The following is a 14,132-nucleotide window of genomic DNA, read 5'->3' as shown; positions in this document are numbered from 1 at the left end:
TAGCAGTCATTTCACTCATAACTACTTCGGCATTATGCATTTTTTTTGCTTTTTTTTAAACAAAAGTATAAATTTTCCTTTTTTGAATTGCAGAAAGTTAAAAACAAATTTTGTAAAAGCTTAATAGGGTTTACCTGTTTAAATTATTCTCGAGTCACAGAATTGCCAGTTAACCCTAGAAACAAAAATAGTAATAGTGGGTAGGCACAGAGCTGAGCAAAACATGCATTATCTCATGTAGATGGTGAACATATAGCAGTTAAATTCCATGTCTTAGCACTGTTCAATATGATTAGAAAAATTCTTTTGTAATTTTCATGGTAGCTGCATGCCAAAGTGATTTTATAGACCAGTGTACAAAAGGAGTACAAACCAGTGACGACTTCGAGCTGGAAGAATTTCCTATAACACCACAAACAGTTATGTGTTATGAAAACAAATGGGAAGAACCTGAACGTCTTACTTTGGTGAGTTTAGAAACATGATTAGGTACTAAACTCTAGGTTTGAAGTTATTCCAAAAAACATAGTATCAAGTGTTTTAAAAGTTAGCAATGAAGCTAGTGCCATAACTGAAAATATGCAAGTAGCCTTTTCAAAAGAGGTAACACCTGTGTATTTTATTAAATCCCTTTGGATCAACTCTTAGTTCTCATTGCATCTTTCAGATGCTTCAGGAAGGTTAGTTGTACCTTCTGGATTGGAGATAGCAGTTTCTTACCTTTTATGTAATCTAATAATAAGAATCAGATATCTAATAATCAGATATCTAATAATCAGATAATCTAAAAATCCTCCTTGCCCTTATGTTTAATAGTAAATTATAGTACTTTTCAAATGATTTTTTACAATTAGTCAACATATTTTTTGGCCTTATTATATGAGAATTTTATAGATTAATTGAATGTTGAGCAAAGTCTTTGCAGTTCAATCTGACTTTATATAACTAACCATTTAAATTAGAGTGAAATTCAGGGGAGTCTGTATTGGACCTTCATCGAAAAGGACTTTTATACTGAATACCAGAAGGTTCTTTTCTCTAAGAGAGTTCTATATTTTGTGTTTACAATTTAAATCCCAAAGAAAATAATATACCAGGGATCCAGCATATTTCACATATTCCTATGTTTTTGTGCCCTGTAAGTTTCCCAGTGACCCTGAGCTCTTTTCTTGTGGTAATACCAGACAGGATGGTCTGATTTGATTCTTGGGCTGTATGTGCTAAGTGTCTTTCTTCCTATATTTTCACTGTCATTGAAACTAGATCATGTTTTCTTTTTGAAAAGGGTAAAGTGTGGAATAGAAACTCATTCTTAACTTTAAAAGGATTAAAAAATAGTCTTTATAAGATTCAGCATGAACAGTAGCAACCTGATATGGTGAAAAGAGTACAGCCTTGGAGTTAGCACTGTTTTTTAATTAAATTCTGGTTCTAACATTTTAGTTGGGACTTCCTGGAGCCTCAGTTTCCTAGTGTATAAAAGAGGGATGGGCTACCCCATCAGGGTTGTGGTAATAACTAATCACAGAGTTTATAAGGCTCTTAAGAATTCCTGCCACTTTAAAGGGTCTTAGCAAATGGGAATGTTATTAAAGTACAGACCAATAAGTTCCTGTTGGAAAGAGACCCCAAATACAGTGGCTCAAACAAGATGCAGATTTTCTTTTTTATATAATAGATTGAAGGTCAGTGTGTAGTCCAGGGTAGGTAGATAGGTTTATTCCTTGGCAGTCATCCTTTGTCTTAATGTTCTTCCGTCTTAAAGAGTGTAGTCCTCCTCTGTGTGGTTGGAATTGGCTCACCACCCTTGTGAGGAGGAGGAACAAAGTGGAGGGCAAGCAGCTTTTGTTTTTATAAATGTGATCGGAAGTTGCATCTGTACTTTCACTCACATCCCTTTGGTCCGTTTAGCTCCAAGGGAGGTTAGCAAATGTAGTCTCTACTTGAGCAGTCCTATGCCCTGCTAAAACTCTCAGGAGTTCTGTAACTAAAAAGAAGAGGAAAATTGATACTAGGGACAATTCTCTGCTATACTTTGTAATAGGTATTTTACTTTTATTCAGAAAAATTACACACACATGGTAAAGGGACCATAAGGAACAAGTAATTTTGGGTTTACATTTTATTTATTTAAATATTTATTATAAAATTTATAGTATAAACTTGAAAAATTCAGTGCAGTTGTTACTGCCTGTATTATAGCTCAGCACCTTCTCCCATGGCCTCTCCGTACATTGTTAATAGCCTTTTCTGGTTAACTGAATCAGATTTTGCTGTGAAAATGTACAAAGCAAGGGTACTCCTGAAACATATCTCTTCAGAATTGTTTGTACAGTATTGGCTTTAATTTTATTGGTTCTGATATGTCTTCTACTTTTTAGAAAAATTTGGACTAAAATAATCTTATGTGCCTTTGAAGTATCTTTCAGAGGGTGGTAACTTGTGATTTACTGCTTTATTAAATTAAAATTTAGTTTCTAACTTGGTGTCATACTTAATGGGAGATAAATCTATGATATTTAAATGGCTTTTTCTCCCTTTTAACTTGTGAACTTGCATTTAAATATATATATATGTAATAGGACCTGGAATTGCAAGAAAGAGGTGAGCATGAAGAAGCAGGGATGCTAAACCCAATTGTGAAAAGAGAAGAAAAATTTGTGAAAGATCAAGGATTCCGTGTTGTAAAACAGGAGGTTGAGAAGCCGGAGGATGGTAAGAAAACAATTTGTTTAATCAAGAGATGAATCAGCATCTTTTGGTAAAGAAAGGGTTAGCATCCCTTAATATTCTCATATTTTCCAGCTGCACAGTGAATTGGTTATACAGAGTAAGAAAAGGTTGATACAGTGTTGGGGGATGGTCTTTTAGGAATCAAACATTTCAATACAGTTTTTAAGGAAGGGAAAAAATGACTGTTAAGTTGCTATTTGGGGTTAGGTAATAAGGACAGTTACCTTCAGAAAGTTCGGATGAAGTAGAATTCCGATGAAAGGGAAAATTTTTGTGTATAAATTAACTAAAACTTGATGAAGAGATAATCAAAGACAATACACTTTATTGGCTTGACCGTCAGACTGGCCAAAACATGAAAATCAATGAATTATGAGGCCCCGAATATATTCCTGTAAGTTTTCTTTGGTTTTAGTATGTAAAACAAATCTTTAATGTATTCAACCATTAGTATGGAAGTTTAGGGAACCAACTCATACAGTTTCAGATATTGAAAATGAAGTTCAGGAATAAATTCATTTCCATCTGGATAAAATATCTTAAATGTATAGGTGAGAGGGATCCTGGACTTTAATCCTCTGCATATATTTCATTAGTCTTACAGAGAAATCCTTTTTTTTCCCCTTAAAGTTAATGGAACATAAAACTGTTGCCTAACTATTGCTTCAGTTACTGTATATATGTGTATTTTTAGTGTCTGTTTAGAGCAATGTAACAGGTAAATTAGAAAATCTATTCCTGTTGGCTAATGCACAAAGGGAGATGCTTCCACATGTTAAAATATAGAATAGAAAATTAGGTAGTATGTCCGTTGTGTCTAGGTACTGAGAAAAGGAATAAAGTAACAGAAGACTGGTCCTTTCTTTCCATCTTACTGATTTTTTTTTTTTCTGGAGTTTGTATAGAATGGTCTCTAACATCAGTGAAAATGTTCTAAAGCTTCTAAAGCTTCTAAAAGTTGTATATCCCATGCCCATACCTTAAAATACTTCCATGTGTATTGTTCCCAAATAAGGACATTTTCTTACATCATTCCAGTATAGTTTTCAACTTCAGAAAATTTAACTTTGATACAACACATTTCTCTAATCTGCCGTCCATATTACAGTTTTGTCAGTTGACACAGTATTGTCCTTAATAGCATTTTCTTCTCCATGATATGATCATGAATTGCAGTTAGTTCTCCTATCTCTTCAGCCTTCTCTAAATATTTTGTGAAATTAACATTTTTGATGAATAAAGACCCATTTTTTAAAAACTCCTCATTTGAGGTTTATCTGAAGTTTTCTCTTAGATTCAACCTAATGTATCTTCAGTAAGAATACTATATACATGATGTTGTGTCCTCATGGTATGACATCTAGAGTTTCAGTTTATTTTTAATTTTAAAATAAACTCACCCCATCCATCTATCACTCTCTATTCAGTGTACCGCAGTATATTAGGTATAAAAAATAGAGACCCTTCTTCCCTATCTCTAAACTGAAGAACAAAATTCTTTCTATAAATGTGAATTTTAAATGCAGTACACATTAAGTATATTCTTTTTGAATCCCAGACTATCAAGTATAGCAATGAAATTTACAGTGTTCATCTTCACTGTGCTGATAACTAAGTTAGATAGGCTGTTTTGTAAAAGATGAGAATTGAGTTTTCCTAAAGATATTGACTCCTATAAAATCTCATTTTTTTAATTTGATTTCATGCAGAGTGGGAAAGAGAAGAACTTGCTAAAAAGGAAAAAGACAAGGTATCTTTGCTGGAGAGAGAAGAAAAGCCCGCATTGGAAACTGGAAGATACCAAATGGAAATGTACCAAATTCAAAACCTTGGTAAATTAGAAGAAGAGGAAGAAGAAAGGCTGAAGAGAGAAATGCTACTTGCTAAACTGAATGAAATCAACAGAGAACTTCAAGATTCTCGGAATCTAAAATGCCCTCCTCTGCCATTGCCACCTGATTTGGAATCAAAACTGCACTTCCCAGAGAGAAGCCCCAAAACATCCATGTTCTGTGAATCCTCAGAGAGAGTGTTTAATGGGCATCATTTGCAAGACATCAGCCACTTTGCTACAAAAGGAGACGGTCAGAATCCAGGAAGTATTAGAAGCCCAGCCTCTCCAAATGAGCTTGCATTTGGCAGCTATGTGCCTTCATTTGCAAAAAACACATTTGCAAAAACGTCAAATCCATTTAGCCAGAAGAGTGGCCTTTTGGATCTCCAAAGAAACAGTATAGAGAAACTTGGTAAAGACAGTGTAGATTTAATTACAAGAAAAGAGAAAAAAGCTCATCTGATGGAACAGTTATTTGGTGTCAGTGGCAGCAGCAGCACCGTTTCCTCTAAAAGCAGTGACCCAAATTCTCTGGCTGCCGGCAAAGGAGACTTTGACTCTCTCAGTTTTCCCCCTGGGGATAAGAGCAGTAGGGATAGAGAACGTGATGAAAATGACGACTTTTTCCTCAGCGAAGGAAGAAGTTTTAATCTAAATAGACACCGATTGAAACATGCAAACAGTAAACCAGCAGTAAAAGTAGTTGAATCTGTAGAAGATGAAATTGAAGAGGTAGTCCTGAGATGACTGATGACAGTATATACTTTTTCCAATTGTAAATATTAAAATATTTTAATACAATATTTATTATACACATTTAGAATTTTTAATATGAAAAGCCCTTATTAAGGAATGATTTTTAATAGAGAAATACAGTATAAATGAAAAGTAGATCATATCATGCCACATAGCTAGTTTGCCAAGAATGAAGGAGACTTTTGAATGAAACCAAAAATAGAGATGTATCTTACTTGGTTTTGACTTTTTATTTACAAATAGTTTTACCTTTTAATCAGATCTATAGGAAGTTTTACTCCATTGGAGTTCATATTTATTTCCTATTTTTAATCCCTATTTGTTTACTTATTTTTGGTCATATCCTTACTGACCTAAATATAGTCTTCCTCCTGAAAGTTGAGTGGAAATTAAGGGTGAGAGGCTCTGGGTTAGGAAGCATAGCTCCCAGATGGTGGAGAGCTGGTGCTACTTAGCAGCCCTGTGCTCCGTGGGCAGGACAGGGGTCCCTTTCTAACAAACAGGGCAAAGCTGAGCTACTCTTAAGTGGGAGCAGTGACAACACAGGGGCTGCATTTAAGAGCTGCATTAAATCACTTACCTACGACTGTGCTAACATATTAAATTCAGAAGACATTTGTCTGTTTGCATGGATAATTCCCCTATCATGGCTCCCGGAGGCTTGGTATCCTCTCCTTGTTCTCCTACACTCTTTGTATCACAGTGACTGGGTTTGAGATTTCATACCCAAATACACAAAACTGAAGAGATTTCATCCTAATACAGAAACTCAATTATGTTTCCAGAGTATGTAACTTGGAAATTCTAGTATATATTTTAAGGTTTGAACTTATGTCAAAACCAACAATAGACAATGAGAGTGTAATACTGTTGGACTTGTAGGACTAATTATAAAGCAACCTTGGGTTAAAAATGTTTTAGAGGTGGGCTTCTGCCTTGCTAAGTAGGGCGGATGTTTTTCTGTTGAAATGCATTGGTCTTCTTTTGCTCTTTGTAGCTCACTTCATCTGCAGAGGAGTTGATGACCTTGGACTGCTGGGTATGATTGGTCTTTAAGAAGCAGTAATATACCACCAACCATGGAGAAAACACTGTTAAAATGAAGAGTGGTGGAAATAGTGTGTCAGGGGAAGCATAAAAAAATGTAGATTGACACTTATTCTAAAGTGAGCTTTTTTTCCTTCAAAAATTTCAAAAATTTAGTATGTATTTGCTAATGGTATGATTTCTGATGCCAAGTATATATACTGATAGATGAGGGGACCAGAGTTACTGTTTTACCTTGAGTTCTTATGAATGCTGATTATTGAATATAATTTCATAACTATTTGGCAAGACTTACCTGGATAGGTCTCTAATGAAAAGATAGGCTATCTGTCATCTTCTAAATTGTGTTACTGTCATTGATTGGGAACAATCTCCCAGAAGTGCTAAACTACATTAAAATTTTTTTTTAGTAAAGAGGTTTGATGTCTGATTAAAAAAAAGCTTGTTGCAAATCATTCTAATATATGTAAACCACATTATCATAATTCAGTTCTTGATAAAATATTATGTAATGTTAATTTTGTTCATAGCTGCTAATTTTTCTGCCAAAAGTATTCTGATTTTTAGGTTGTTTTAAGAGGCTTTTTAAAAGCCTTTTAGTAAAGTTTTATATTGAGATCATTTAATTAGTCTCTTGCTTTTTTTTCTACATAATGTTTTCTAGTCTCTTTCACCAGATATAACAAGACAGGGTTTTTAAAATTAAACCTAAAATTAAGTTACAGACTTAGAAGTATTATGGTGTTAGGCATTAGAATTGGAGATTAAAATGCTCACAACAGGTTTTTTTTTTTTATGAACAAACCTCAGAGAGTAAATCGGTTTTTTTCTAAATGTCAAGATAAATTTGTTATTTGTACTCAGAACTCTTAACTCACGATGGCTGTTTGATACCTTAAGTCACTCAAGAAATTCATGGTAGAAACAGGACCAGCAATGTTAAATTTTACTTCTTTACTCACCTTTTTCCCCCGTCCAGTATTTTTAATTAAAGTAGATGAATTTGCCCTAAATCAGGTTAGACAGTATGCTAGTCTTATCAGATAATTATAGTTTTAATTAATCCTTTCACGCTTAATAACTATCCTAATGGCATATATTGCTCATAATATAAAAAAGCGGGGAAGGAGGATTAAATTGAATCATAAACTTATTTCATGTCTGATTCGCTAGTTCTGATCCTCCTCTCCATCTCCTATCAGACATACTCACCTTCTGGTATCCCTGGTTGAGTGTCAGTCAGATACAGCATGCAGATCTGCCCTATGAAAAGGGGAAGGGAAATGTGTGTTACAGTCACAATGTGGATTTTTTAGGATTCAAAAAGGAACTGTAAATTGTTAGGAAAAGATCTGCCTTTAAAGCTTTTTCCTTTCTACACAACAAATGCCCCTTTCACATTAAAGTCTCCTTTTATATCATTTGAAAGTGCTCTCTTTTTAGTAAAGAGTGTGTAGTCATTCATTAATGGGGTGCCCTGCATGTAGCAGGTGCCAGGAGAGTAAGACAGACCCTGCCCTTGCCCTCACAGTGAATGCAGAGCACAGTGAGCCAGACTGCACAGTTCCATCCCTGCCCTCCCACCCACTCTCTGAATGTCCTTGGGTTGCTCAGCTGTTACTGCTCTTTTATAACACTTTTTAAGGTAGTTATGAGGGATGAATGAAATACTTAGGTTGATGCTTGGCAGGGTGCCTGGCACATTATAAGCACTCAGTAAACATCAGCTGTTATCTTAGGTGATTGAAGTTCTTTTAGGGTATAATTGGAAAATAGAGCATAGGTATGTACATACAACATACTGACACTACACTTTGCACAAGATAACGGGCCAAAAAAAAAAAAAACCACCCGAATTACCATGAAACATCTATACTAAATGTGTTGTACCTCTTAGCTCTGCACTTAGAACTTTCCTTGCTTCATTCATCATTAACTGTGCAGTCAGCCTCTTAGCAGAAATAAAATGAAATACAGAAAACATAGCACTTTATATTGCATAAAGTGATAATTTGCACCCCAGTTCTCCCACAATGTGTGTATCCTTGGATAAGCTACAAAACCTCTTTTCACCTCCTTTCCCCCCTCCCTCATGATATTGCATACATTAAATGAGTTGATATGTGAAAAACAACTGTAAAGGCTCAACTATTGATGTTTTAGAAAGGTAATGTAGAAACAGGGAAGAGAAGTGATACTTATTGAATGTTGGGCATTACAGTTCGTGTTTTTATGCATGTGCTTTAGCTCATTTAATCCTCACAAAGTTCTTTCTAAAGTGGATACTTACTCCCATTTTACACTCGGGCTAATAGGCTATATTCAATGGTCTCAAGAAGTCCAAAGAAAGAAGATATTTTAGAAAAGAATTTTGCATTTACTCTTTAAGTGGTAAATAATGGAAACCCAAATCAAACCAGCTTAAAAAAATATTATTTTTGGCTTAAATATGGAAAGCTCATTGATCTGGAGGTTCAAGTAACACTGCTTTGTCCACCTCTTAGCCTGGCACCCAGCATCTGGCACCCACCTCAAAAAGAAAATCTTTCCTATGCCTCCAGCAAAAATCTGGTGGGCTAGTTTATATGCCCACCTAGAGGGCTGGTGGCTTTGTGTAGGGGAAGGATGACACCCTTCTACCTCTCTTCATGAAACGATCACAACTTCTACAGAAAGGGGGAGGCATTTTTCCCCGATGAAATTTTGGACATAAGCAATTTGCGGGGCGCCTGGGTGGCGCAGTCGGTTAAGCGTCCGACTTCAGCCAGGTCACGATCTCGCGGTCCGTGAGTTCGAGCCCCGCGTCAGGCTCTGGGCTGATGGCTCAGAGCCTGGAGCCTGTTTCCGATTCTGTGTCTCCCTCTCTCTCTGCCCCTCCCCCGTTCATGCTCTGTCTCTCTCTGTCCCAAAAATAAATAAAAACGTTGAAAAAAAAATTCAAAAAAAAATTAAAAAAAAAAAAAAGCAATTTGCTTTACAGTTATGGTGGATTTGGTTCCAGACCACCACAATAAAGTGAGTTGAATTATTTTTTTGGTTTCCTACTGCATATAAAAGCTATGTTTATATTACAGTCTATTAAGTGTACAATGGCAGTATGCCTAAAAGTAAATGCATACCTTAATTAAAAAGTATTGCTAAAAAAAAAAATACCATCATCTGAGCTTCCAGCAAGTTGTAAATTTTTTTGCTGGTGGAGGGTCCTGCCTCAATGGTAATGGCTGCTGAGTGATCAGAACGGTGGTTGCTGAAACTGGGGGTGGTGGTGGCATTTCCTGAAGATAAGACAACAATGAAGTTTGCCACATCAATTGGCTCTTTTCAGGAATGATTTCTCTGTAGCATGTGATGCTGTTTGACAGCATTTTACACACGAACTTTCAAAATTACAATCTTTTGAAACCCTACGGCTGCTTTATCAAGTAAGTTTATGTGATATGCTAAACCCTTTATTTCAGCAATCTCCACATCTTCAGTAGATTCCATCTCAAGAACCCCTGTCTTTGCTCCTAAGCAGCGGCTCCTCATCCCTTTGGGTTTGATCATGCGATTGCAGCAATTCTGACACATCTTCAGGCTCCATTTCTAGTCATAATTCTTTTGCTGTGTCTACATCTGCACTTAGTTTCTCCACTGAAGTCTAGAATCCCACAAAGTCATCCGTGAGGGGTAGAATCAACTTCCAAACTTCTGTTAATGTTGATATTTTGACCTCTTCCCATGAATCACATTCTTGATGGCATCTAGAATGGTGAATCCTTTCCAGAAACTTTTCAATGTACTCTTCCCAGATCCATCAGAGGAATCATAACCTATGGCAACTAATGGTCTTAAAAAAATGTGTTTCTTAAATAAGATTTGAGTGTCAAAATTACTCCTTGATCCATGGAGAGAGAATGGATGCTGTGTCAGCAGGCATGAAAACAACATGCATATCACACGAATATCACTGTCATCAGAGCTCGTGGGTGTCTAGATATATTGTCAATGAGCAGTAATATTTTGAAAGGAGGCTTTTTCTGAGCAGTAGGTCTCAACACTGGGCTTAAAATACTCAGCAAACCATGTTGTAAACATATGTGCTATCATCCAAGCTTTATTGCATTTATAGAGCCAGGCAGAGTAGATTCATCATAATTCTTAAAGACCCTAGGATTTTCAGGATGGTAAAAACACTGCCTTGACCCCTGAGAAGAGAGTCAGTCTGTCCTGTGAAGCTTTGAAGACAGGCACTGACTTCCCCTTTCTAGCTCTGACAGTCCTAGATGGATCTTCCAATATAAGGCTATTTCACTTACATTGAAAAATCTTGTTTAGAGTAGCCTCCTTCATTAATGATCTTAGCTAGTTCTCCCGGAGAACTTGCTGCAGCTTCTACATCAGCACTTGCTGCTTGATCTTGCATTTTATGTTTTGAAGACAGCTTCTTTCCTTAAACCTCATGAACCAGTATCTGCTAGCTTCATACTTTTCTTCAGGAGCTTCCTCAACTCTCTCAGCCTTCATAGAACTGAAAAGAGTTAGGGCCTTGCTCTGGATTAGGCTTTGGTTTAAGGGAATATTGTGGCTGGTTTGATCTATCTAGACCACAAAACTTTCTCCTTATCAGCAATAGTCCATTTCACTTTCTTATCATTAATGTGTTCGCTGGAGTAGCACTTTTAATTTCCTTCGAGAACTTTTCCTTTGCATTCACAACTTGGCTGTTTGGCACAAAAGGCCTAGCTTTTGGTCTGTCAACCAAAAGCTTCCAACATGCCTTCCTCACTAAGAATAATCATTTCTAGCTTTTGATTTAAAGTGAGAGAAATGTGATTATTCCTTTCACTTGAATACTTAAGAGACTTGTAGGATTATTAATTGGCCTAACTTCAATATTGTTGTGTCTTAAGGAATAAAATGCCCAAGGGGAGGGAGAAAGATGGGAAATGTCCAGTGGAATAGTCAGAACACACACAACAGTTATCGATTAAGTTTGCCATGTTATATGGGAGCGGTTGGCATTCCAAAACAATTACAACAGTAACATCAAAGATCACTGATTAGATATTTTTATATGGTGACAGATGATAGCTACACTTCCTATGAACATAGCATAACATACAGACTTGTTGAATCACTATGTTGCACACCTGAAATTAATGTAACATTGTGTGTCAGCTGTATTTTAATTAAAAAATCACTAATTAGAGATAACCATACAAATAAAATGAAAATTAAAAATATTACAAGAATCATTAAAATGTGACAGAGGAATGAAATGAGCAAATGCTGTTGGAAAAATGACACCAACTTGTTCAATGCAGGGTTGCAACAAACCTTCAAATTATAAAAAATGCAGTATTTGTGAACCGCAATAAAGTGAAGCACAATAAAATGAGGTGTGCCTGTATTTTCCAATTAACAATATCTAATGAATGGCTCTTATGGAAAAAAAAAATCAAAAGGCTCTTAATGGAAGAAGCATTAGTTACTCAAAACTCCGTATCTCTAGCAACAAGCCATTTTAGCAATATGATTACAACCATGGGGTTGCACTATGAAGTTAATTCTGTTGTTGAAGGGTGAACTGTCCCATTATTGTAAGATGAGTATGTAAGACATTAACACTTTAGAGTTCACAGAGGAGTTCCAGAAATGTACTTTTTTGGTACCAAATGCTACATTTGTGAAATACATCTATATATAAATGAACATACTCTATTTCAATCTAGAACAAAACAAAACTTAGAAATGGGTAGCCAGGATAGGGTAGAAAGAGTTGGGTTGGAGTTTGCCACTTACTAATTAAAACTTTGGTAAAATAATTTAACTTTTCTTAAGGTTTCCTCGGATGTGAAATGGGGCTGATCATAGTTTACAGTTATTGTGAGGATTAAATGAGATGATGTTTTCTTGAGAGAAGAGACTAAGTAAAACAGGCATGTCAGTAGAGGGAGAACATTACCTATTAAGCATTTTCTTTTGTTTCTGTATCAATACCCCAAACTTTTCTGTATCAATACCCCAACAGAAGCTTGTCAATATGGTATCTTAAAAACTAAATGTGATATTTTACCCTATAATCTGCCATCTTTGAAGTCACCTTGTCATTACGGACCCACGCGGAGGTTGCGGTCGCCCACAGAAGGACTTTGCTGCTCCCAGGAACAGGCAGCCTGTGGGAGAAGCAGCTTTACACACATAGTTTTGCTTCTCCAGTTGTTTCCATGGAGGAGTAACAGAAATAGGAGCCCCTGCTCTGGTCTGAAGGCAGAGTATTAGAATTCAGGAAGAAGCCTCTCTGCTAGTATAGCTAAGGGGGGTGTCCTGAATAGCATGGCCAAGGGCAGCTGTTTTTCTTCTCTCTTTAACTGACCTGAATATCAAATTTCAGAATTTTTGTCCCAGTTAATATGGATCCTGGTAAGGCCTACTTTTCACACTATCTGTAACAGGACATGATAGACTTCAGGGTTTTGTTTCACACTGATAAAAAGAACCTGAGAGTTACCATATATACACAGTTGGGATACTGAAAACCTCTGGGTACACTAGAAACATGGGTTTATTGCAGTTTTGTTTTTCTTCCACAAGGACTTCCCTCCGGTTCTTAAATTTACCTCCAACAGTTTGTTTCTAATGTCAGTGACATCCTAATTTACTCTCCTAAGCACTTACAGAAGAACTCCTTCAATAATCAGCACAAATCTCTATGTTCTGTATCCCAAATATTTTTCAGCAGAGAAAGAGAATCAGTAGAACCAAAGAACATATGCCAGGAGAATCTGTTACCACTCAAACATTACTACTGGGGTCCAGAATCAGTGGGGCCCGTAACTCTGAGGTCTAGTTTTAAAGAAACAAGTTTGCTTTATTCTTTAGGCACTAGTTCTCAAAGTGTGTCTCCTGCCCACCCCCCAAGCCTCACCAGTGTCCCCTGGGAACTTGTTAGAAATGCCAATTCTTGGGGCACCTGGGTGGCTCAGTCGGTTAAGCCTCCAACTTGGGCTCAGGTCATGATCTCGTGGTTCGTGAATTCAGCTCCGCATTGGCTCTGTGCTGACAGCTCAGAGCCTGGAGCCTGCCTCAGATTCTGTCTCCCTCTCTCTTTGCCCCTCCCCTGCTCTCTGTCTCTCTCAAATAAACATTAAAAGAAGAAATGTCAATCCTTAGGTTCCACCCTAGCCCTCCTAAATCAATGACTCTGGGTGTAAGGCATTCTGTATTTGAACAAGTCCTCCAGGGATTCTGATGCAACTCAAGGTTGAGAACCAGTGCTCTGAGCTAACACTAGTAGGTGAGGGGTTGAGGGGCATTTCTACTTAGATTGGCTACCTGCAGGGTTTTGCAAATTGAAATTTAGCACAGCTTGGGATCATAGTGTGAACGTACAGTATATGAACTCACCTTTGTCCCTCACACTGCACTTTTCTTTTTTTAAGTTTATTTTATTTTGAGAGAGACAGAGAGCATAAGCGGGGAGGGGCAGAGAGAGAGAGAATCCCAAGCAGGCTCCGTACGGCCAACACAGAGCCCAATGTGGGGCTTGAACCCACGAAACCATGAGGTCATGACCTAAGTGAAATCAAGACTCAAATGCCTAACTGACCAAGCCACCCAGGCGCCCCCTCACACTGCACTTTTTGGACCAGAAACAAACCATTGTCTTTTTTATGGCTATAACAGTTATGGTCTATAACAGTCAGTCCTCTGTTATGTATCAGAAGAGCTGAACTAGTCAGGGAAGAGGAATGCCATTGGAACCACCAGCACCAAAAAG

The 14,132-nt window shown here is 36.9% G+C and overlaps 1 protein-coding gene and 1 long non-coding RNA gene across 4 annotated transcripts in view; one reads left to right on the top strand and one right to left on the bottom strand.

The window, feature by feature from the left end:
• The window catches only part of LCA5 (lebercilin LCA5), a 149,107-nt gene extending 142,116 nt beyond the window's left edge, over window positions 1–6,991 (top strand). For 2 of the 3 annotated variants that reach the window (XM_045057762.1, XM_003986325.5), the window contains 3 exons: window positions 325–467; window positions 2,583–2,715; window positions 4,443–6,991. In XM_045057762.1, the coding sequence (XP_044913697.1) occupies window positions 325–467; window positions 2,583–2,715; window positions 4,443–5,314 (1,148 nt within the window). In that variant the 3' untranslated portion in view covers window positions 5,315–6,991. The remainder of the gene's footprint in view (window positions 1–324; window positions 468–2,582; window positions 2,716–4,442) is intronic. The other variant, XM_045057764.1, reaches the window with a different exon arrangement.
• Window positions 5,635–14,132, bottom strand: part of LOC109499753 — a 224,202-nt gene continuing 215,704 nt past the window's right edge. Inside the window, exons 3-5 of the long non-coding RNA XR_006597946.1 lie at window positions 12,429–12,528; window positions 7,583–7,633; window positions 5,635–6,414 (exon numbers count right to left, since the gene is read on the bottom strand). This is a non-coding gene — a long non-coding RNA (uncharacterized LOC109499753). The remainder of the gene's footprint in view (window positions 6,415–7,582; window positions 7,634–12,428; window positions 12,529–14,132) is intronic.

Source organism: Felis catus, chromosome B2 (assembly GCF_018350175.1).
Source record: "Felis catus isolate Fca126 chromosome B2, F.catus_Fca126_mat1.0, whole genome shotgun sequence".
NCBI classification, from domain to species: Eukaryota; Metazoa; Chordata; class Mammalia; order Carnivora; family Felidae; genus Felis; species Felis catus.
This window is presented reverse-complemented; position numbering and strand designations above follow the sequence as displayed.